The sequence below is a fragment of the Schistocerca cancellata genome, chromosome 5, assembly GCF_023864275.1.
Source record: "Schistocerca cancellata isolate TAMUIC-IGC-003103 chromosome 5, iqSchCanc2.1, whole genome shotgun sequence".
NCBI lineage: Eukaryota > Metazoa > Arthropoda > Insecta > Orthoptera > Acrididae > Schistocerca > Schistocerca cancellata.
In genome coordinates, this window is record NC_064630.1 from 367,008,263 (window position 1) to 367,034,785 (window position 26,523).

Genomic DNA, 26,523 nt, shown 5'->3' on the forward strand with positions numbered 1-26,523 from the left:
ATCCTCTGACCAAATGGAAACTATGTCTTGGAGAAATCTTAAGAGTTGAACCCCCCTCCCCCAGAAGTACCTGGAGAATAAGTTATAAGCTGATCACCTTAAAAGTACACAGGCAGAATGTGATACAAACATCCCAGTGACACCACCACTGAAGACAGTCACTGTGGAAAATAACTCATTGGCTTCCTAAATTATCTAAATAGTGATCATAAATAAGAATACAGTTCACAGTGAAGAAAGACTTTGTCCCCATCTTTCTGGCTCCAGTGGTTACAAAAATATATATCAGACTCTTGAGCCACACTGTGTATTCCAAATTCACTTTCACTATACAAAATTTGCAAAAATAGCTAGTGAATTGTTATTGGACATTTATCAGGACCTGATTAATATACTTGTAAAATGTAAACATTTTTAGTAAAATATAAAATGCAATATCTGAAATACAGAGCAATCCATGTGCACTGACACTTCATGCAGTTACGCACCACAGCCATGAATGTTTAGGACAACCTTTCTGACAGAGGTTCCCTAATTTATACTACAGAAATACAGTACCATTATTGTTTAGACTGTCTAGGAGGTATTCAGTGCTTAACACAGCACCCTACATGAAAAATATGCAACTGCTTCCACAAGATCTCCACCATTTCAGTGATTGGGACATCAACAATGACGATACTTGACGTTAACCTACAAAGAGTGTCTCACTAAATGCCATACGTAATATGTGTGCAAAATCTGTAAATGTGACAAATAAATTTGCTGCTCTAGAAGTCCAAGAACAGTGCTGTGAAATTAGCAGTAATGAAAGTATAGTTTCCCCTACATTCCGATTCATGAACAGGTGAAAGAAAACACAGCAAACAAACAACATCACTTCAAATTCATTTTTGAGAACTGACTCAGTTTGGTAAACAAAAAAACAGTGAATGTGAAAATAAACAAGAATGGAAACTTCCTGGCAGATTAAAACTGTGTGCTGGACCAAGACTCGAACTTGAGACCTTTGCCGTTCGCGGGCAAATGCTCTACCAACTGAGCTACCCAAGCACAACTCACGCCCTGTCCCCACAGCTTTACTTCTGCCAGTACCTCATCTCCTACCTCTCAAACTTTACAGAAGCTCTCCTGCAAACCCTGCAGAACTAGCACTCATGAAAGAAAGGAGTGCTAGTTCTGCAGGGTTTGCAGGAGAGCTTCTGTAAAGTTGGGAGATAGGAGACGAGGTACTGGCAGAAGTAAAGCTGTGAGGATGGGGTGTGAGTTGTGCTTGGGTAGCTCAGTTGGTAGAGCACTTGCCCGCGAAAGGCAAAGATCCTGAGTTTGAGTCTCAGTCTGGCCTGAGTTCGAGTCTCGGTCCGGCATACAGTTTTAATCTGCCAGGAAGTTACATATCAGTGCACACTCCGCTGCAGAGTGAAGTATCTCATTCTGGAAACATCCCCCAGGCTGTGGCAAAGCCATGTTTCTGCAATGTCCTTTCTTTCAGGAGTGCTAGTTCTGCAGGGTTCGTAGGAGCGCTTCTGTAAAGGTTGGGAGGTAGGAGATGAGGTACTGGCAGAAGTAAAGCTGTGAGGACGGGGCGTGAGTCCTGCTTGAGTAGCTCAGTTGTTAGAGCACTTGCCCGTGAAAGGCAAAGGTCCTGAGTTCGAGTCTCAGTCTAGCACACAGTTTTAATCTCCCAGAAAGTTTCATATCAGGGCACACTCCGCTGCAGAGTAAAAATCTCATCCTGGCAACAAGAACTGATCTGTGTTACAAAGAAGAAAGAAACAAAAATCAATGTTTTTGGAGACAGTCACACCAAGGGAATTTCTCAAGAAATGCAAGTCAACAGTAAATCACCAACAGTGACAGTTATGATTAAACCACATTCTGGTTTCAAAGAAGTGATGAAAAACATTGTAAAATATAACTATGTCAGGTGGGACAGCGCTGTAATATTTGCTGGAGCAAAAGACATTTACAGAAATAATACTATGAAAATGTATAAACAGCTCTTGAGTCTTTTGCTCAACAATCAAATACAAATATTATACTTGTAAACTTTGCCCACAGGCATGATCTATCTGAATGGCCTTGTGGAAATAAGGAAATTCACAAAATTAGTGCTAATCTTAGAAGTCACTGTAGGGTTTTCAGTAATGTGCAATTAAATGATTCAAGCACATTTGATAGAGAATGTTTTACTACTCATGGGCTTCACTTAAACAGTAATGGGAAGGCCAGGTTAGGAAACTTAATAAGGGAATCAATTACAAGTAATTACAAAATGACAGTCAATGAACTGGGGTGGTACAAATCTCCAATATGAATAACACCATCGTCACCAGCACAAATAGCAGTAGCACTCTGATCAGCTATCCAGATGACAGTAGCAACAGAGGAAACTTCTACAGAACCAATATTAACAGCTGCAGCAGAACCAACATCAGTAGCAGTAGTTACAAGATCAACAACAAACCAACCAAAGTCATTGGCATTCACAGCAACAGCACACATCAGCAGCAGTTGTCAACCCAGAAGCAGACACCCACCATTGTGAAGCCAGGACTTTTGCTGGGGCCAAACAATGAACTGGGAAATAGTTAAATGTTTGCAAGCAGAGGGATCTACAACAAGGTATGAGAACTGTAAAAGGAGTAAGAGATTGTAGTAACAGAGTGTAAACATATAGGACTGGCAGATCGTTCAGGTCCTCTAAAGATTATGAGTTTGAATTTTCAGTGTCTTAAAAATAAGAATGTTAAACTTGAGACAGCAACACTGGTGTAAGGACAATGGATTAAACAACATAAATTTAAGCCAGTATAAACTTGCAGTCCATTCTGTAGGCTAACCACCAAAGGTGGTGGTGTATGTATTTATCTAGATCCCAAACTTAAATTAAATTTAAAATCTGAGGCTAAATCATTAAACATTGAAAAGGTTTTTGAAGCAGTAGCTGTTCAGTTGTATATTTTAAAGAAGAAAATAATTGTTGCAGCAGTTTAGAGATCACCATCTGGGGACACTGAAGTCTTTCTTAAGAAATTGGAAGTATTCCTCAACACTTTCTCTAATGAGAACTCTAGCATAATTCTTTGTGGTAAAATTACTATTAATCTCTTGGTCCAAAGTTCAGTAAAAAAACAAGTTTGTAGACATATTAAAAAGTTTCAACATGTTTCTCCACATATCAGATCCCACTAGAACAACACACTCCAGTGAAAGTTTAATAGATAACGTCTTGTGCAATGTGGTCAAAAATGAAGTGACAGTAACAAATGGGAAAATAAAGGATTATTGGATCATAACTCAGCAATCCTTAATCTCACTGCAACTACTAAGAAGAAAACTATACTACAAAACGAGTACAAACAATTTTCCTCTACTGAAAATTGTAACCAGTTCAAAAGCATCTTAAAAAATGAAGTTTGGTCAGAAGTCTTGGTACAAACAAACACAAATGATGCTTACAATATATTTGCTTCCACTTTCATGACAAACTTTGAAATGTGTTTCCTGAAAAAACTTATGAGTTACAGTTCATCTGGATCCAAAGTGTCAAATTCCTGGATTACACCAGGAATTAAAAAGTCACATGAAACCATGAAAATATTAAGTTTAAGCTAAAAACTTGTCATGATCTGCAGTTTGTTGAGTATGTGAGGACCTACAAAATGATGTGCGAAATTATAAAAAAGGAAACAGGGGGATGAACTAAGGAACAGGAAATTAATCTCTAAAATAAGGAAAATACCTCCACAGGAAAAGAAGTCATAACTGACATGTAAACAATTATTTTGTAAATATTCCCCATACTTTATGTAGCCTGTATAAACAACAACCAACAGTGATGGCTCCAATGGTAAATATCAGTATGGCGGCAATTTCAACAGATGAATATGAAGTACTAAAAGTTATTAAAAGCTTGAAATCCAAAATGTCATCCAGGCTGGATGAACTATCAGTAATGAAGAAAATATTTAAGTAAGAAAACTGAATCATGTAGAGTCAAACCTATATTGCATGTAGCAAACTTACCTTTTAGTGAAGGAATATTTCCTGATAGGCTTAAAATCTCTAAAGTCATGCCACTATACAAAAATGGTGATGGACACAAAATAGAAAATTACCAACCTATATTACTTCTCCTGGCTTTTTGTAAAATACTTGAGGCATTAATTAAAATCAGTGTTGCAAAATATCTAATAATAATAATATTTATTCAACATAGAATAATCAAATACAATCACTAGAAATAATACAGTTTCAGGACGTCATACAGATTATTCTTCTGAATACGTCAGTTTATAAATTACAAACTAAAGGTTTGTTTGTATTAATAAATTTTACATTTTGATGGATTTTACATTTGGTAGTATACAATCAAAATATTACAAATATTGTTTTTATCAACATTTTATTAGTTGTAGGTTACTTAAAACTATGAGCTTGACATACTTATGAAGCACTTTGCATACAGATATAATACTCGTCTAGGGAATAAAAAGGGTTTTCAATCAGAATTCTTTTTAGCTGATCTTTTAATTTGTTAGTAGGAAGGGTTGTGAGACTTTTTGGTAGGGCATTGGCTAGCTTCAGCCCAGCATGAAGTGCATTTTTTTCATATAAAGCTGATCTGTGGCTATTTACATGGTATCTGAACTTTTGCCTTGTATCGTACTGGTGCAGGTCACAGTTGAAATTTGGATTTATTGTTTTCACAAGCAATATAACTTTCGATATGTATACACCTATAATGGTAAGCACACCTAATTTTGGGAACAGATTCCGACATGATTCTCAAGGTTTGGCACCATAAATAATTCTGATAACTATTTTCTGTAGTATTAATAATGTGCTTAGGTTGGCTAGAATTGTTGCACCCCATATTTCTACAGCATAGTTTGAATTTGAGTAGAATAGGGCATGATAAGCAGTTTTTAGAACACACATGTCCTTGCAATATTTGCCAATCATATTTATAGCAAACACATTCTTCGACAGCTTACATGCTAAGGAATCAATATGCATGTCCCATTTGAGGCTGTCTTGGATTGTAATTCCCAAGAACTTTGTCCATTTTTCCTTTTTTACAATGTCATTTCCTATGGATAATTTAATGTCAAATTCTATTTGTTTCCTTGTGTTAAATTCCATCATTGCAGTCTTTGAAGCACTTACATTTAGATGACTTTCATTAAAATACTTGACTATTTCATTAGTTACACTGTTGCACAGTATCCCCAGACTCTCATAGTCTTTTTGTTTACACACTATTGATGTGTCATCTGTTACAATAATTTTGTACAGTTAGGAGAACAATACTGCATATCATTAACGTAAATCAAGAAAAGAAGGGGTCCCAAGACAGAACCTTGAGCCACTCCATATTTGATATCAGTAATTTTAGATTTGTAAGACCCACTGTTTGTTTTAAGCAAGACAAATTGTTTTCTGTTGCTCATATACGATTTTATTAGCTCATAGCCAGTTCCTCAGATACCCAGGTTCCACAGCTTGTCAAGTAATATGGTGATGTTGACACAATCAAAAACTTTTTCTATATCAAGGAACACTCCAGTTACATACTCCTTGTTCTCTATGGCTGTTATTACTTTGTCTATTAATTGTGCTGCTGCTACTGATGTTGACTTGTTTTTCATAAAGCCATTCTGATTTTCAAATATTAAATTGTGTTGACTCAGGAATGTCATTAGTCTAGTATAAATAACTTTCTCAACTACCTTAGAATATGCAAGTAAGATTGAGATGGGGCGGTAGTTTTCAATTTTAGATTTATCACCTTTCTTGTTAATCGGGGTTACTTGTGCTGTCTTTAGACTATCTGGGAAACAACCTGATGCAATTACATCATTTACTGCTGTGGCCATGGCATCAGATATGATGTCTATGCATCTTTTCAGTGTAGTGATAGACAAGCCATCATAGCCTGCTGATTTTGTATTTTTTAACGACATTACTATGTTTTTGACTTCCTTACTATTGGTTGGGGCCAAGTATATGCTTTGTTTGTTGTAATGCCCCTATATCTATGCTGAAGATTCTTAAAATGGTCATTGACAGATTTTCCAACAGAAGAAAAGTACTCGTTTAAAGCATTTGCAATCTGACATTGACATTTCATGATATGCCCTTTATGGTTTATAGTAAAATCACTTGTTGATCTGTCCTTACAATTCCTAGAAAAACATAAACTAATAAATAACAGTGAACATGGTTTTTGAGCAATTTACAGTACAGAAACACCCATCTTTGATTACACAACAGAAACAGTACGAAATCTGGAGTTAAATAAACATGTTGTTGGAATTAATTTAAATTTCTCCCAAGCTACTACTAGGGAAACTTGAGGCAATAGGCATTAGGGGTACTGACAAAAAATGGTTTGAATCCCACTTGCAAAACGGGTCACAAGTTGTTGAGCTGATGTCATCTCACAATTTTCATAATTTTAAACTTGTATCAGAATGAAAACTAACTGAAATAGGCGTTCCACAGGGCAGCATACTGGGTCTGTTGCTATTTCTAATTTATATCAATGGTATACAGGTTCCAGATAAAATTCTGTTGTTTTCAGATGACAACTGTCAAGTCAATTAGCAATATAAAAGAATCATTGTGTACTACAGTAGAAAAAAGTGCTCTCATAGTTACAGTCATCATTTTATTCAAATAAGCAGACTTTAAATACAAAAAAGAACTAACTTTATATAGTATGGAAGTAAGCATCAAGAGGAAAGCATGTGCATATGTGCATGACGCTGGGGAAAAAAGCATGTGCATGACGCTGGGGGGGGGGGGGGGGGGGGGGGGGAGAAATGGCGTGTACCGCAAAGTTTCTGATGATGTGAACCCAACAACATTTAAACTGGAATGAATATGTCATGTATCTTATTGAGAAAGTCAGTTAAGCATGTTTTGCCTTAAGAATAATATCCATATTATGCAGCCCAGAATGTACTAGGACTGTGTACTTCGGCTGTTTCCAGTCAGTTGCAAGCTACAGCATAAGTTTTTGGGGCAAAACCAAGTCAAGCTTAAAAGAAAATTTTATTATACAAAAAAGAGCTATTCATTTCATGACTCACACATACCACAAACACACTGTACACGCTTATTTACACAGCTAAAGATACTAACACTACCATCTACACAGATCTTCAAATGCCTGGGAATGATCTGCAAAAATCATTGTAATCTCCAAACAAACTCTAGCTGCCACAATCACAACACAATACATTGTAAAGAGTTCCACATTTCCTGTGTGGCAAAAACCAGAAGAGAGAATGATGTATGCCACTTAGGCATAAAGCTTTTAAATGCACTTCCATCCAAATTGAAGTGCTGGAAGACAAAAGTAAATTCAAGCATGAAGTAAAAAAATACCTGATTGATAAATGCTTCTACTGTGTCAATGAATATCTGTCACAGACAATAAATTGAAACCTTTACTTGCTTTCAATAATTTAAATAAATTTAAATTTATTTTCAAATTATGAAATATTTATAGAAACTCTGTTAAATGTTCTCAATATAGTTGGTGTATAAGGCGCAGTTAATGCCCTATGTTTTTCTGTATATTAAGTGTTTGTTCTCGATTTAAGCACTATGGGTATGTAATTTGCTTTGCTTGTTTATTATGTTATGGTTGTTATCATGTGTTACATACAAACATTCTAATGACAAATACTATATCACATGTGTGATCTTTTGAATGGTGAATAAAATAAATAATACACATGGTGACTGCCATGTGACCATCAGCAGCCATAGCAGAACCACATGCCTGATGCTGTGTGTATGGTGGTGGCCACAGAAGTGTCATATGCAAAGAGCTGTGCACTTGGCCTGTCCTGGCAGTGAAACAGCCTTCACTAACCATGTGGAAGTCAATGTGTTAAGGCCAGAGAAGGAAAAATGGTGTCCACAAGCAATGACATGCTTACACATCTATGGGAAAACCTATCTTATCATGAATCAAAGATTTATTTAGTCCATCATCCAGATCACAGGTGCTGCTGCAGACTGATTCACACATAAAATGACCATTGTTGCTGCTGTTATTGTATAACTGACAAGTATAGATTATCCCCATTATATTACATGGAAATTGTAATCCATTTTTACAGTGGCCTGCCACCTGACATAGTTATATTTTACAATGTTTTTCATCACTTCTTTGAAACCAGAATGTGGTTTAATCATAACTGTAACTGTTGATGATTTTCTGTTGATTTGCATTTCTTGAGAAATTCCCTTGGTGTGACTGTCTCCAAAAACACAAAGACTGTCTGATTGTTAACTGACAATATTGACTGAAGTCTTGAGAACTATTGTGACATATTGTCTGCAAGTGAACTGGTTGTGTCAATCTCAGGCTCTGAGATTCAGGAACTTTCATTTCATTGGCAAGAACACTGTGAATGAAGTTCTGCCAAGGTTTAGCATTGTTCATGTATACTGCCAAACCCTTCACTTCCTGCGAACCTACTGTGCCATAAGAAGGCCATCAAAGGCCCTACTGCTGTAAGTATGTGGGAAATTGGTATTCCAGCCTATGTGAAAGAGTTTTGTGATGAGTGGATGACAGGAATTTGGGAAATGACTTCAGAGCTAGGGGCATGCCCAGCTGCTTCTGCATCCACTCCTCATTAAATTAAGCTTTGCTAAATAGAGAATAAAATGGACCACAGAAACTTAACTACTTCAGATTTATAAATAAATAAATAAATAAACAAAAAATCTTTTTATTTTGGTTGCAATAAAAACACTATGTGATCAAAAGTATACAGACACCTGGCTGAAAATGACTTACAAGTTCGTGGCACCCTCCATCAGTAATGCTGGAATTCAATACGGTGTTGGCCCACCCTTAACCTTGATGACAGCTTCCACTCTGGCAGGCATACTTTCAATCATGTGCTGGAAGGTTTCTTGGGGAATGGCAGCCCATTTTTCACAGAGTGCTGCACTGAGGAGAGGTATTGATGTTGGTCGATGAGGCCTCATATGAAGTCGGCATTCCAAAACATCCCAAAGGTGTTCTATAGGTTTCAGGTCAGGCCTCTGTGTAGGCCAGTCCATTACAAGGATGTTATTGTCATGTAACTACTCTGCCCCTGGCCGTGCATTATGAACAGATGCTCGATCGTGTTGAGAGATGCAATCACCATCCCCGAATTGCTCAACAGTGGGAAGCAAGAAGGTGCTTAAGACATCAGTGTAGGCCTGTGCTGTGATAGTGAAATGCAAAACAACAAGGGATGCAAGCCCCTTTCATGAAAAACATGACCACACCATAACACCACTGCCTCCGAATTTTAGTGTTGGCACTAACATGCTGGCAGATGACATCCACCGGGCATTCACCATACCCACACCCTGCCATCAGATCACCACATTGTGTACCACGATTTGTCACTCCACACAACGTTTTACCACTGTTCAATCATCCAATGTTTACACTCCTTACACCAAGCAAGGCATTGTTTGGCATTTACCAGCATGATGTGTGGCTTATGAGCAGCTGCTCGACCATGAAATCCAAGTTTCCTCACCTCCTACCTAACTGTCCTAGTACTTGCAGTGGATCCTGAAGCAGTTTAGAATTCCTGTGTGATGGTCTGGATAGATGTCTTCCTATGACACATTACAACTCTCTTCTACTGTTGGCAGTCTCTGTCAGTCAACAGACGAGGTCGGCCTGTACACTTTTGTGCTGTATGTGTCCATTCACATTTCCACTTCACTATCACATTGGAAACAGTGGACCTATGGATGTTTAGGAGTGTGGAAATCTCACATACAGGCATATGACACAAGTGACAACCAATCACCTGAACACATTCGTAGTCTGTGAGTTCTGTGGAGTGCCCAATTGTGCCTCTCAGAATGTCTAATGACTACTGAGGTTGCTTATATGGAGTACCTGGCAGTAGGTGGCAACACAGTGCACCTAATATGAAAAATGTATGTTTTGGAGGGGTGTCTGGATACTTTTGATCACATAGTGTATCTGAGGATAGTTTACAGGAGTTGGAAGAGAATTTGAATAAGATCAAATGGGATACATATGATTATCAGAAGAGAAACAACAAAAGAAAAACCAAATAATATCAAAACTGAAGTGTATGTTTTATTACAGAGAAATAACTGGGAAGAAATTCAGTTGTAAACTGTTTTGTAAACAAGAAAACTAAAAATAAGTTTCAGATAGTGAAGGTATCTCAGACAGAAAAGCAAGCTTTGAACCATGTTCATTTTGCTGATGGCACTATACTCTTCATTTTGAGGGCAGATAAAACTTCAGTAATAAATGGTTGACAGTACACCTTAAAACCAATTATAAGACAATAAAATAGTACCAACTGTCAATGATTTCATGAGACCACTTGAGAAAGTTTTGTATTAGGGCAGTCAAAGATCACAACTAGATGGACAGCAAAGAAACCTCAGAAATATATCATCACCATCTTACACAATTATTGCAAACGAATTAATCATCATAGTTTATAATAAATTATATTTGACACTGTTTATTGCAAAAAAGCTCATGTTAATAAATGACTGTTGTAGCGAATGCTTGTTTAGTAATACTGAAACACAGAAAACTATTTCATTCAGTTACATGTTTTTCATCATTTGTCCATTCTCAGTAACATTAGTTTTTCATTTTAGGAGGAATCAATATTATTGGGTAAATATTAACAAACATCTTCAGCAGTTCTCAATAATACTTTATTTTCTTTATTTGTCTGCCTCCATTAATGTTATTGGGTCGTCACATTTTATACTGTAGCTGGAATTCATTTTCGTACATGAATACGGACGGAAATCTTCAGCAGTTTAAGATATTTGCATTTCAAAACTAATTTCTTGTTATATTGCATTTTCCTCTCATACATAAAATATCTTTGTGTCAACCAGACAGATTTGTGATTTTACTTATCATTGATTGATGTGCATAACTCAGAACATTATTTAGAAAATGAATCCCTCCACTAATGTGGAAGTAGGTTACAGTGCGTTTACCACTTTGTTTACGAATTGTGCAATTCTATGAAGTGAAATATGAGAGTATTTGCTACAACACAGATCCTGATCTTGATGAAATTTAAATCTACAAGTAACATATGTGGACTGGCTTTGAATGTGCTGTAATTCATTATAAAGTACTTAGTTTCAGCATCTTAAGTTCTTATTTGTATATTGTTAGCTGTTCACATCATTCAAATAATGTAAAAAATCATTCAAATACTTATGAGGAGCAACATAAGCACTTGCTATATAGTTCAGACATATTTAATGGCATGTCTTTTGTAGTCTCAGCTAGATATAAGAAATAGAAAGAAGCTTACACTGAAAGACTTACCGCATTCATTCCCTGTCCATAAAAGGGAACCATTGCATGGGCTGCATCTCCAACTATAATGACTGAACTGCCAACATGGTAGGGATTGCACTACAACATAAATATTGTCTGATCAGTCCTATGCTTGTGGCTAATAATATCACATATGTAACTCATCATGCTGCAATTGGTTTACTTATGATTAACAAAATATGTGATGTAAAAAAGCAGTAAAAGCTCATTTCTGCTTCCAATGTGGTAACAAATGGGTACCAATTTAATTTTCCAGAATGTTTATCAAACTCTTCAGTTGAATTGTATACAAAATCTGTTAGCCAAAATCTGTATCTTGTGATAGGACTGATAATCTTCCATTACACTGGCAATCATAAAATACTGATATCTCTACTGTTATGTTTCCAAATAAGATAGTTATTCGAGTTTAAATTGTCACTGTTATGATTGGAGTTCTTATAAACTATCAGTAAGTATCAACTATAAATTATTCTGTAACATAGTAATAGAAGAAGAGAAAAAAATAACTTTGTGTGTCATGCCCACTTATCTAAAGATAGAAGAGGTGATATCTGTAGGTATATGATATAAATGTCTAGCTCTGTATATAAGAGTTTGATTTCAAAAGAGGTAAATCATGATATTTGCAGGATTGCTGTTAATATTTGAAAAAAAAGAAAGAAAAAAAAAAAACAGGTGGCACTACAGACATACACACCTCACAGACAGATATTACTATACACTTAGCTTTTTATACATTGGTGTAGCACATACTTTGCTGCTTTGGAAATATCTTCAGTGCTCGGTTTGGTAACATGGAGGCATGTGAGATAAAATTTTGCCAGAATATGCTTATAAAATTGTTGTGGAAAAGTTACTTTATTTAATGAACTGGAGAACTGCTTTTTACAGAAGATGTTGGAAATGGCTACCGAGCGATCCATGATTTCTGTGTTGTTTAAATGAGATTAATCTCAAAATGCTGAAAACACCTTTCTGATGACACTGTATATTTTATTACTACTGAATCAACAACATATAAGATTAAATCAAACAATGTAAACTCCAGATAGGAATATCAACAAAGGAGGAAAATATAATTGCCACTTATTGTAAAGAAGACACATCAAGTTGCAGACAATGATTAAAAGACTCCTACATAGAGCTTTTGGCCACAGTCTCTGTAAGTAAAGAGGACACACACACACATGCAGAACATTCACACCCACACAAACGAGCAAGCACACCTCATGCACACACGACCACCAACTCCTGCATCTCGGGCCGGATTACAACATCATGTGGGATGCAAGCAGCAATCTGGAGGGGATGGGGAAGGGAATGGGATAGCAGTGTACAGGTGGGGAGGGAGACTTGCAGGGATTAGACTGATGACAGGTACAGTGTCAGGAGGTTGTGGGGGAAAAAGGATCAAAAAAGGAAAGGAACAGGGAAAGACAAGTGAGTTCATTGGCAGAGGGTTACAAATTAACAAGGTGGAAGGTGAGAATGGGGAGGAGATGATAGGACAGACAGGGTGGGGGAACAATATGTTACCATAGGTTGAGTACAGGATAATTATGGGAGCAGAGAATGTGTTCTAAGGATAATTCCCATCTTCACAGTTCAGAAAAGCTGGTGGTGAGGGGAAGGATCAAGATGGCTTTGGTAGTGAAGCAGCCATTGAAATCTACCATGTTATGTTCAGCTGCATATTGGGCCACGGGCAGTCTACTTTGCTCTTGGCCACAGTTTGGCGGTGGCTGTTCATCCTGGTGGACAGTGGTTCGTAGTCATACCAATATAAAAAGCTGTGCAGTGATAGCAGCAGAACTGGTAAATGGCATGGCTGTTTTCACAGGTGATCTGGCCACTGATGGGGTAGGATAAACCTGTGACAGGACTGGAATAGGAAGTGCTGGGTGTGTTGATTGAGTAGGTTTTGCAGCTGCATCTTCCACAGGAGTATGATCCTTGTGGCAAGGGGTTGGGATTGGAATCATCATAGGGATGGACTAGGATGTTGTGGAGACTGGGTGGGTGACAGAACACCACTTTAGGAGGAATGGGCAATATCTCTGTTAGGATGTCCATCATTTCAGGGCACAATGCTAGGTAATCAAAGCCCTGGTGAAGGATGGGGTTCAGTTGTTCCAGTCCAGGGTGGTACTGGGTGATAAAAGGGACACTCCTTTGTGGCTGGTTTTGGGGATGGTGGGAGAATTGCGTTGTGAGGGGAAATGGCAGGGGAGATCTAGAATGAAATTTTCACTCTACAGCGGAGTGTGCGCTGATATGAAACTTCCTGGCAGTCCAGGGTGTTACTGGGTGATAAAAGGGACACTCCTTTGTGGCTGGTTTTGGGGATGGTGGGAGAATTGCGTTGTGAGGGGAAATGGCAGGGGAGATCTAGAATGAAATTTTCACTCTACAGCGGAGTGTGCACTGATATGAAACTTCCTGGCAGATTAAAACTGTGTGCCGGACCGAGACTCGAACTCGAGACCTTTGCCTTTCATGGGCAAGCGCACTACCGACTGAGCTACCCAAGCACGACTCACACCCTGTCCTCACAGCTTTAATTCCACCAGTACCTCGTCTCCTACCTTCCAAACTTCACAGAAGCTCTCCTGCAAACCTTGCAAACCTTGCAGAACTAGCACTCCTGGAAGAAAGGATATTGCAGAGACATGGCTTAGCCACAGCCTGGGGGATGTTTCTAGAATGAAATTTTCACTCTACAGTGGAGTGTGCGCTGATATGAAACTTCCTGGCAGATTAAAACTGTGTGCCGGACCGAGACTCGAACTCGGGACCTTTGCCTTTCACCGGCAAGCGCTCTACCGACTGAGCTACCCAAGCACGACTCACGCCCCATCCTCACAGCTTTAATTCCGCCAGTACCTCATCTCCTACCTTCCAAACTTCACAGAAGCTCTCCTGCGAATGTTTTAGAACTAGCACTCCTGGAAGAAAGGATATTGCGGAGACATGGCTTAGCCACAGCCTGGGGGATGTTTCTCGGATGAAATTTTCACTCTACAGCAGAGTGTGCACTGATATGAAACTTCCTGGCAGATTAAAACTGTGTGCCGGACCGAGACTCGAACTCGGGACCTTTGCCTTTCGTGGGCATGCGCTCTACCGACTTAGCTACCCAAGTACGACTCATGCCCCGTCCTCACAACTTTAGTTCTGCCAGTACCTCGTCTCCTAGAGCGCTTGCCCGTGAAAGGCAAAGGTCCCGAGTTCGAGTCTCAGTCCGGCACACAGTTTTAATCTGCCAGGAAGTTTCAGGGGGAGATCTGTTTGCAGACTACTTCTGAGGGATAATGCCTGTCTGTGAAGGACTTGGTGAGACCCTCAGCATACTCAACAAGAGAGTTTTTGTCACTGCAGATATGCCATCTCCAGGTAGCCAGACTATATGGGAGGGATTTTTTGGTGTGAAAGGGATGACAGCTGTCAAAATGCAGGTACTAAATGATTAATGGAAAATCTCATATAGAGATGTGAAACAAATACTAACAAAGAGATAGAGGGGCTGGCCAGTACTTACCTCAGCTCAGTACAGCCGATAGATACACACAAAACAAAACCGAAAATTTATGTTCCTAGCTTTCGGAACAAATGTTCCTTCATCAGGGAGGAGAGAGGGGAAAGAAAGGGAAGAAGGGAAAGGAGATTCAGTTACTCACAACCCAGGTTATGAAGCAACAGGGAAAGGAAAATAGGGAGGGTAGCAAGGATGGAGGCATGGTTGTCAGAGGGAAGCCAAAGATATTCTACTGTAAGTACTGTGCCAGCTTCAAACCAGAGAGGATGCATACAGAAGTAAAGAGGTATATAGTATAAAGATAAACACAACTATGCAGGATGAAAAGATGCGTGAATGGCTAAAAAGGAAAGGGAAAGAGGAGAAGACTGAAGAGTAAATGGGAGTGAGGTTGTTTAACGTAGGTTCAGTCCAGGGGGATGGCGGGATGAAAGGATGTGTTGGAGTGCAAGTTCCCATCTCCGCAGTTCAGAGGGACTGGTGTTGGGTGGGAGAAGCCAAATGGCACATACGGTGTAGCAGGTTCCTAGGTCCCTAGAATTATGCTGCAGGGCATGCTCCGCTACTGGGTATTGGGCATCTCCTAGGCGGACAGTTCGTCTGTGTCCGTTCATGCGCTCAGCCAGTTTAGTTGTTGTCATGCCGATGTAAAAGGCTGTGCAGTGCAGGCATGTCAGTTGATAAATGACATGTGTAGTTTCACATGTGGCCCTGCCTTGAATTGTGTATGTTTTACCAGTAGCGGGGCTGGAGTAAGTGGTTGTGGGGGGATGCATGGGGCAGGTTTTGCAGCGGGGTCGGTTACAGGGGTAGGAACCGCTGGGTAGAGAAGGTAGTCTGGGAATATTGTAGGGTTTAACAAGGATGTTACGGAGGTTAGGGGGTCGACGAAAGGAAACTCTGGGTGGTGTGGGGAGAATTTTGTCAAGGGATGACCTCATTTCAGGGGTTGACTTGAGAAAATCATATCCCTGGCGGAGTAATTTGTTGATGTTTTCAAGGCCAGGATAATATTGGGTGACAAGGGGGATGCTTCTGTGTGGTCTGGGGGTAGGAACATTGTTGTTGGACGGGGAGGAATGTATTGCTCGAGAGATCTGTTTGTGGACAAGGTCTGCAGGATAGTTGCGGGAGAGGAAAGCACTGGTCAGGTTATTGGTGTAATTGTTGAGGGATTCGTCACTGGAGCAGATACGTTTGCCACGAATACCTAGGCTGTAGGGAAGGGAGCGTTTGATGTGGAATGGATGGCAGCTATCAAAGTGAAGGTACTGTTGTTTGTTTGTGGGTTTGATATGGACAGAGGTGTGGATGTGAGCTTCAACAAGATGAAGGTCAACATCCAGGAAGGTGGCTTGAGTTTTGGAGATGGACCAGGTGAAATTCAGATTCGAAAAGGAGTTGAGGTTATGGAGGAAATTAAGAAGTGTTTCTTCACCATGAGTCCAGACCACAAAGATGTCATCTATAAACCTATACCAGGCCAGGGGAAGCAGCTGTTGGGTCTTCAGGAAAGCCTCCTCCATGCGGCCCATGAAGAGGTTGGCATAGGACGGAGCCATCCTGGTTCCCATGGCCGTTCCCCTGATTTGTTTGTAGGTCTGGCCTTCAAAAGTGAAGTAATTATGGGTGAGGATGAAGTTGGTAAGTGTGATGAGGAACGAGGTTTTTGGAAGATCTTCGGGTGGGCGTTGGGAAAGGTAGTGCTCAAGGGCAGAGAGACCATGGGTATGTGGGATGTTTGTGTAAAGGGATGTAGCATCTATGGTGACAAGAAAGGTTTCAGGTGGGAGAGGAGTGGGAATGGATTTGAGGCGTTCTAGGAAATGGTTTGTGTCTTTGATGTAGGATGGGAGTCTGCGGGTGATAGGTTGGAGGTGCTGGTCTACCAGAGCTGAGATACGTTCGGTTGGGGCTTTGAAGCCTGCTACAATGGGACGGCCAGGATGGTTCTCTTTGTGGATTTTGGGTAATAGGTAGAAGGTAGGGGTACGTGGCTCAGGTGGAGTGAGTAATTCTATGGAAGCCGTTGTGAGGCCTTGTGAGGGACCTTGGATTCTTAGGATTTTTTGCAGCTCAGTCTGGATGGAGGGAATGGGATCCTGGGTAACAGCTTTGTAGGTTGAGGTGTCGGAGAGTTGACGCAGTCCTTCTGCCACATACTCCACATGGTCAAGTATGACAGTTGTGGAGCCTTTGTCTGCCGGGAGGATGACAATAGAGCGGTCTATTTTCAGCTCCTTAATGGCACGGGATTCAGATGGGGTGATGTTGGGGGTTGTTGGGATGTTCTTCAAGAAGGACTGGGAGGCAACACTGGATGTGAGGAATTCCTGAAATGTCTGCAAGGGATGGTTTTGGGGGAGGGGAGGAGGATCCCTTTGAGAAGGCAGTCGGAACTGTTCTAGACAGGGTTCAACACTGGGTCTAGTATTTGGGGGCTGTGTTTGGGTAGTGAAGTGGTATTTCCAGTTGAGGTTCCAGGTGAATGAGAGGAGATCTTTAACCAGGGCAGTGTGGTTGAATTTAGGCGTGGGGCTAAAGGTTAAGCCTTTTGACAGAACAGATGTCTCTGGAGGAGAGAGGGATCTGGATGAGAGGTTTAGGACTGAATTGGGACTGGCGATATGTGGCATTTGACTGTGGTTATAGTTGAGATTTGGTCTGTGTGGGGTATGTGCTGGGATGGGGAGATTGAGTAGGGTGGCTAGGCTAGGTTTGTTGGCTATGAGGGGGGTTTGTTGAAGGTTCTGTTGTGGTTGGTGTTTGTGAGGGATAGGGAGAGGGACCCCACTTCTTAGGTGTTGCACTAGCACTGTGGATAGTTTTTTCAGGTGTTGTGTGGCATGGAACTCAAGTTTGCAGCTGGCTTCTAGGATGATGTTCTTGAGTGTGTTCTCCAAGCAAGGGTTTGAGAGGTGGAGGACTTTGAAGAGAGATAGGAGCTGTTGGGAGTGGTGGTTACATGAAGTAGTGTAGAGATTCAGGACAAGTTGGGTAAGGGCTAAGGATTGAAGGTTCTGGAAGTCCAGGAGAGACTGGTGGAAGGAGGAATTGCACCCGGAGATGGGAACTTTTAAGGTAAGCCCTTTAGGGGTAATTCCAAAGGTTAAGCAGGACCGGAGGAAAAGTATGTGGGATTGCAATTTGGCTACGGTGAATGCATGTTTCCGGAATGAATGTAAATAATGTGGTATAGGATTAGGGTACATAGTGGGTAACTGGTGGGTAGGGAAATTAAATAACTAAAATTGAAATAGTAATCATAAGAAGGAATAAAATGCGGAGGGAAGGACGAGAAAGAAAGAAATTGTGTTGGTAATGTTCAATACCAAAGGAAGACCACTAAATAAGAAAAATACGGAAAAAGTTGACCAGACCAAGCAAGTATGTCCAGATCAGGGGAAAAGAACACACGTTGCTCAAAAACAGAGATAGCGAGTGGCGAAAAAAGGATCGCGCGTACCGCAAAAAAGATCGCGCGTACCGCAAAAGCGAACGCGCGTGCCGCAAAAAAGATCGCGCGTGCCGCAAAAAAGATCGCGCGTGCCGCAAAAAAGATCGCGCGTGCCGCAAAAAAGATCGCGCGTGCCGCAAAAAGATCGCGCGTGCCGCAAAAAGATCGCGCGTGTCGCAAAAAAGACCGCGCGTGCCGCAAAAATGTCCCAAAAAAATTTTCTTGTGGCAGAGAAAGATAGCCAATGGCACAAAAATATCGCCAGCAACAAGAAATCGACGGAAATGGATGATACTGGTAGGTGCGGAAGAGATTGTTGGCAGTAATTGTTGGCTGGAAAACAGTGAGTAACGAACGTTAAAACTATGGAATGTTGAATAAATAAATCAATAAATAAAAAAGAGAAGAGGACTATAAACGGAACAAGATAATAGGAGGAAGATGAAACTAGCACAGTTGGTGACGAAAATATTTGTTTATGGATATATAAATCACTGAAGAAGAGAAAATGTTAAGATGACAGACGTAAGTGATAGCTAACAAAAGGGACAAAACAATGAAGGATGTGGACCATATAGGTGATCTAAATGATTAATGGAAAATCTCATATAGAGATGTGAAACAAATACTAACAAAGAGATAGAGGGGCTGGCCAGTACTTACCTCAGCTCAGTACAGCCGATAGATACACACAAAACAAAACCGAAAATTTATGTTCCTAGCTTTCGGAACAAATGTTCCTTCATCAGGGAGGAGAGAGGGGAAAGAAAGGGAAGAAGGGAAAGGAGATTCAGTTACTCACAACCCAGGTTATGAAGCAACAGGGAAAGGAAAATAGGGAGGGTAGCAAGGATGGAGGCATGGTTGTCAGAGGGAAGCCAAAGATATTCTACTGTAAGTACTGTGCCAGCTTCAAACCAGAGAGGATGCATACAGAAGTAAAGAGGTATATAGTATAAAGATAAACACAACTATGCAGGATGAAAAGATGCGTGAATGGCTAAAAAGGAAAGGGAAAGAGGAGAAGACTGAAGAGTAAATGGGAGTGAGGTTGTTTAACGTAGGTTCAGTCCAGGGGGATGGCGGGATGAAAGGATGTGTTGGAGTGCAAGTTCCCATCTCCGCAGTTCAGAGGGACTGGTGTTGGGTGGGAGAAGCCAAATGGCACATACGGTGTAGCAGGTTCCTAGGTCCCTAGAATTATGCTGCAGGGCATGCTCCGCTACTGGGTATTGGGCATCTCCTAGGCGGACAGTTCGTCTGTGTCCGTTCATGCGCTCAGCCAGTTTAGTTGTTGTCATGCCGATGTAAAAGGCTGTGCAGTGCAGGCATGTCAGTTGATAAATGACATGTGTAGTTTCACATGTGGCCCTGCCTTGAATTGTGTATGTTTTACCAGTAGCGGGGCTGGAGTAAGTGGTTGTGGGGGGATGCATGGGGCAGGTTTTGCAGCGGGGTCGGTTACAGGGGTAGGAACCGCTGGGTAGAGAAGGTAGTCTGGGAATATTGTAGGGTTTAACAAGGATGTTACGGAGGTTAGGGGGTCGACGAAAGGAAACTCTGGGTGGTGTGGGGAGAATTTTGTCAAGGGATGACCTCATTTCAGGGGTTGACTTGAGAAAATCATATCCCTGGCGGAGTAATTTGTTGATGTTTTCAAGGCCAGGATAATATTGGGTGACAAGGGGGATGCTTCTGTGTGGTCTGGGGGTAGGAACATTGTTGTTGGACGGGGAGGAATGTATTGCTCGAGAGATCTGTTTGTGGACAAGGTCTGCAGGATAGTTGCGGGAGAGGAAAGCACTGGTCAGGTTATTGGTGTAATTGTTGAGGGATTCGTCACTGGAGCAGATACGTTTGCCACGAATACCTAGGCTGTAGGGAAGGGAGCGTTTGATGTGGAATGGATGGCAGCTATCAAAGTGAAGGTACTGTTGTTTGTTTGTGGGTTTGATATGGACAGAGGTGTGGATGTGAGCTTCAACAAGATGAAGGTCAACATCCAGGAAGGTGGCTTGAGTTTTGGAGATGGACCAGGTGAAATTCAGATTCGAAAAGGAGTTGAGGTTATGGAGGAAATTAAGAAGTGTTTCTTCACCATGAGTCCAGACCACAAAGATGTCATCTATAAACCTATACCAGGCCAGGGGAAGCAGCTGTTGGGTCTTCAGGAAAGCCTCCTCCATGCGGCCCATGAAGAGGTTGGCATAGGACGGAGCCATCCTGGTTCCCATGGCCGTTCCCCTGATTTGTTTGTAGGTCTGGCCTTCAAAAGTGAAGTAATTATGGGTGAGGATGAAGTTGGTAAGTGTGATGAGGAACGAGGTTTTTGGAAGATCTTCGGGTGGGCGTTGGGAAAGGTAGTGCTCAAGGGCAGAGAGACCATGGGTATGTGGGATGTTTGTGTAAAGGGATGCTACAATCTCTTCCGCACCTACCAGTATCATCCATTTCCGTCGATTTCTTGTTGCTGGCGATATTTTTGTGCCATTGGCTATCTTTCTCTGCCACAAGAAAATTTTTTTGGGACATTTTTGCGGCACGCGCGGTCTTTTTTGCGACACGCGCGATCTTTTTGCGGCACGCGCGATCTTTTTGCGGCACGCGCGATCTTTTTTGCGGCACGCGCGATCTTTTTTGCGGCACGCGCGATCTTTTTTGCGGCACGCGCGATCTTTTTTGCGGCACGCGCGTTCGCTTTTGCGGTACGCGCGATCTTTTTTGCGGTACGCGCGATCCTTTTTTCGCCACTCGCTATCTCTGTTTTTGAGCAACGTGTGTTCTTTTCCCCTGATCTGGACATACTTGCTTGGTCTGGTCAACTTTTTCCGTATTTTTCTTATTTAGTGGTCTTCCTTTGGTATTGAACATTACCAACACAATTTCTTTCTTTCTCGTCCTTCCCTCCGCATTTTATTCCTTCTTATGATTACTATTTCAATTTTAGTTATTTAATTTCCCTACCCACCAGTTACCCACTATGTACCCTAATCCTATACCACATTATTTACATTCATTCCGGAAACATGCATTCACCGTAGCCAAATTGCAATCCCACATACTTTTCCTCCGGTCCTGCTTAACCTTTGGAATTACCCCTAAAGGGCTTACCTTAAAAGTTCCCATCTCCGGGTGCAATTCCTCCTTCCACCAGTCTCTCCTGGACTTCCAGAACCTTCAATCCTTAGCCCTTACCCAACTTGTCCTGAATCTCTACACTACTTCATGTAACCACCACTCCCAACAGCTCCTATCTCTCTTCAAAGTCCTCCACCTCTCAAACCCTTGCTTGGAGAACACACTCAAGAACATCATCCTAGAAGCCAGCTGCAAACTTGAGTTCCATGCCACACAACACCTGAAAAAACTATCCACAGTGCTAGTGCAACACCTAAGAAGTGGGGTCCCTCTCCCTATCCCTCACAAACACCAACCACAACAGAACCTTCAACAAACCCCCCTCATAGCCAACAAACCTAGCCTAGCCACCCTACTCAATCTCCCCATCCCAGCACATACCCCACACAGACCAAATCTCAACTATAACCACAGTCAAATGCCACATATCGCCAGTCCCAATTCAGTCCTAAACCTCTCATCCAGATCCCTCTCTCCTCCAGAGACATCTGTTCTGTCAAAAGGCTTAACCTTTAGCCCCACGCCTAAATTCAACCACACTGCCCTGGTTAAAGATCTCCTCTCATTCACCCGGAACCTCAACTGGAAATACCACTTCACTACCCAAACACAGCCCCCAAATACTAGACCCAGTGTTGAACCCTGTCTAGAACAGTTCCGACTGCCTTCTCAAAGGGATCCTCCTCCCCTCCCCCAAAACCATCCCTTGCAGACATTTCAGGAATTCCTCACATCCAGTGTTGCCTCCCAGTCCTTCTTGAAGAACATCCCAACAACCCCCAACATCACCCCATCTGAATCCCGTGCCATTAAGGAGCTGAAAATAGACCGCTCTATTGTCATCCTCCCGGCAGACAAAGGCTCCACAACTGTCGTACTTGACCGTGTGGAGTATGTGGCAGAAGGACTGCGTCAACTCTCCGACACCTCAACCTACAAAGCTGTTACCCAGGATCCCATTCCCTCCATCCAGACTGAGCTGCAAAAAATCCTAAGAATCCAAGGTCCCTCACAAGGCCTCACAACGGCTTCCATAGAATTACTCACTCCACCTGAGCCACGTACCCCTACCTTCTACCTATTACCCAAAATCCACAAAGAGAACCATCCTGGCCGTCCCATTGTAGCAGGCTTCAAAGCCCCAACCGAACGTATCTCAGCTCTGGTAGACCAGCACCTCCAACCTATCACCCGCAGACTCCCATCCTACATCAAAGACACAAACCATTTCCTAGAACGCCTCAAATCCATTCCCACTCCTCTCCCACCTGAAACCTTTCTTGTCACCATAGATGCTACATCCCTTTACACAAACATCCCACATACCCATGGTCTCTCTGCCCTTGAGCACTACCTTTCCCAACGCCCACCCGAAGATCTTCCAAAAACCTCGTTCCTCATCACACTTACCAACTTCATCCTCACCCATAATTACTTCACTTTTGAAGGCCAGACCTACAAACAAATCAGGGGAACGGCCATGGGAACCAGGATGGCTCCGTCCTATGCCAACCTCTTCATGGGCCGCATGGAGGAGGCTTTCCTGAAGACCCAACAGCTGCTTCCCCTGGCCTGGTATAGGTTTATAGATGACATCTTTGTGGTCTGGACTCATGGTGAAGAAACACTTCTTAATTTCCTCCATAACCTCAACTCCTTTTCGAATCTGAATTTCACCTGGTCCATCTCCAAAACTCAAGCCACCTTCCTGGATGTTGACCTTCATCTTGTTGAAGCTCACATCCACACCTCTGTCCATATCAAACCCACAAACAAACAACAGTACCTTCACTTTGATAGCTGCCATCCATTCCACATCAAACGCTCCCTTCCCTACAGCCTAGGTATTCGTGGCAAACGTATCTGCTCCAGTGACGAATCCCTCAACAATTACACCAATAACCTGACCAGTGCTTTCCTCTCCCGCAACTATCCTGCAGACCTTGTCCACAAACAGATCTCTCGAGCAATACATTCCTCCCCGTCCAACAACAATGTTCCTACCCCCAGACCACACAGAAGCATCCCCCTTGTCACCCAATATTATCCTGGCCTTGAAAACATCAACAAATTACTCCGCCAGGGATATGATTTTCTCAAGTCAACCCCTGAAATGAGGTCATCCCTTGACAAAATTCTCCCCACACCACCCAGAGTTTCCTTTCGTCGACCCCCTAACCTCTGTAACATCCTTGTTAAACCCTACAATATTCCCAGACTACCTTCTCTACCCAGCGGTTCCTACCCCTGTAACCGACCCCGCTGCAAAACCTGCCCCATGCATCCCCCCACAACCACTTACTCCAGCCCCGCTACTGGTAAAACATACACAATTCAAGGCAGGGCCACATGTGAAACTACACATGTCATTTATCAACTGACATGCCTGCACTGCACAGCCTTTTACATCGGCATGACAACAACTAAACTGGCTGAGCGCATGAACGGACACAGACGAACTGTCCGCCTAGGAGATGCCCAATACCCAGTAGCGGAGCATGCCCTGCAGCATAATTCTAGGGACCTAGGAACCTGCTACACCGTATGTGCCATTTGGCTTCTCCCACCCAACACCAGTCCCTCTGAACTGCGGAGATGGGAACTTGCACTCCAACACATCCTTTCATCCCGCCATCCCCCTAGACTGAACCTACGTTAAACAACCTCACTCCCATTTACTCTTCAGTCTTCTCCTCTTTCCCTTTCCTTTTTAGCCATTCACGCATCTTTTCATCCTGCATAGTTGTGTTTATCTTTATACTATATACCTCTTTACTTCTGTATGCATCCTCTCTGGTTTGAAGCTGGCACAGTACTTACAGTAGAATATCTTTGGCTTCCCTCTGACAACCATGCCTCCATCCTTGCTACCCTCCCTATTTTCCTTTCCCTGTTGCTTCATAACCTGGGTTGTGAGTAACTGAATCTCCTTTCCCTTCTTCCCTTTCTTTCCCCTCTCTCCTCCCTGATGAAGGAACATTTGTTCCGAAAGCTAGGAACATAAATTTTCGGTTTTGTTTTGTGTGTATCTATCGGCTGTACTGAGCTGAGGTAAGTACTGGCCAGCCCCTCTATCTCTTTGTTAGTATTTGTTTTAAAATGCAGGTACTGTTGGTGGTTGGTGAGTTCAGTGTGGACAGAGGTGCAGATGGAGCCATCAGAGAGGAGGAGGTCAACATCTCAGAAGGGGGCATGCTGGGCTGAGGAGAACCGTGTGAAGTGGATGGGAGAGAAGGTGTTGAGGTTGTAAACGAATGAAGATAGGGTGTCTTGGCCCTGGGTCCAGATCATGAAGATATCATCAATGAACCTGAACCAGTCTAGGGCCATCTAGAGGAGACCTTCATAGCCTTTGGAAACACCAAACCTGCTCGTACTAACTTATGCCTTTTGCCTTATTTTTGAAGGTGATTTGAGAGAAATTTTAGTTGCACCGAAGTTCCTGTGCAGCTCTACTTTCTCTTCTAAAGCAACTGCAACAATGTCAACACTGATTTTTAAAAGAATAATTATTATTAGCTACATCAACAATGTAGTAAAAGGTAGATTGCTACATATTGTAAAGAACATGTGTTAATTTGCAGACAGGCACAATTAAAAGACACTTACACAAAGCTCTTGGCCACAGTCTTCATCAGCAAAACAGAAACACACACTCATTCATACACACAGGCAAGCATACCACATGCACTCATGAACGTCAACTCCAGCAGCTCAGAACCATCTCCTTTACGATAAGTAGCAATCTGTCTTTTCTGACATTATTGATAATCCTACCTGGAGTTGTCATTGTTTTGATACTAACTATGACACATGTACAACCTTTATAATATTCCCATCCTCTTTGGTAGAAATAGTTTCATCTTCTGTTGCTTATTTTCTTATTTCAGTTTTAATTATATTTAATTTTAATTCAATTATGGTATATTTCAGTCAGATATACATATACCTAGTTTTCATTTATTTCTTTATTTTTTGCAATGCTTCCTTACCATTTCAGTACTTTGTGCATTGTGAATTTGTAAGTCTGCCTGTTTCCCTCTCTCTTTTTTCTCTGTCACCCCTTCCCCCTTCCGCCCCCCTCCCCTCCCCACCACCACCACCACCACCACCACCACCACTTCGAAGGCACTGTCATAACCATGACAGTAGTGATTTTCCTTTATGTTCTGTACCACTGTGTTTAGTAATTTGGAGACACAGCTTTCCAAGATGGATATGAAACTAATGAGAAACATGTTTACATTAATGCTAGCATGCAGACAATTATAGATTTGACAGCTTCCTACACCTTTTTGTACTTTCTCCAATGTAATCGTTTTTTCCCATTAACCAGCATTATTACTTTCCCAGATTGTTTCTCAACAGTATATAGAACCATGTTACGCAATTTGGCTAACTTTCTGCCATGTGATGTGACAACTAGTTACTGCTGATTAAGCATATTTTTTTTTAATTTCAACTTTTTGCATAAAATCATTGTCTATCACCATACTAACATCCTGAGCCGCAAGCTTAAAAGTAAAGGGACAAAGAATATTAGCATGTTTGAGAATAATGGTCTAGTGATGTTTAGGGCCATTTTGCTTCAAGTATCTGGCAGTTATTGATTTAACGTGAACAATGGAAAAAGTTCATACCGTGTTGTCCAGCAACTCCAGGCTTTTTTCGGAGGCCATGTTCTAGTTTCAATTTACAACATAAACATAAAGTAACTCTTTTGCAAGGAATGTAATAAATATCATCAACCAAACACTGAATGTATGCTTTTCACATGCGCAATTCTGGGCATATTATGCTTCTTTTCAGTAATGTACTGAGTTTATGACTTACATTCAGAAAATTATCAATAGTCAAAAACTGATGAACTATGTGTATTGCCTCTATGTTAATAACAGCCCAATATTGCTCATAAGAAAATGCAAAGAACAATGTAGGTATAAAAAGGATGCTAAGTCACCGACTAGCCTTGGAACTTGTTACCATTGGAACAAA

General features: G+C 41.6%; 1 protein-coding gene across 1 annotated transcript in view; it reads right to left on the reverse strand.

Annotated features, from left to right (window-relative positions):
- The window catches only part of LOC126187998 (kynurenine 3-monooxygenase-like), a 183,445-nt gene that overhangs the window by 17,841 nt on the left and 139,081 nt on the right, over positions 1-26,523 (reverse strand). Inside the window, exon 8 of the mRNA XM_049929407.1 lies at positions 11,384-11,473. Coding sequence (XP_049785364.1) covers positions 11,384-11,473 — 90 coding nt within the window. The remainder of the gene's footprint in view (positions 1-11,383; positions 11,474-26,523) is intronic.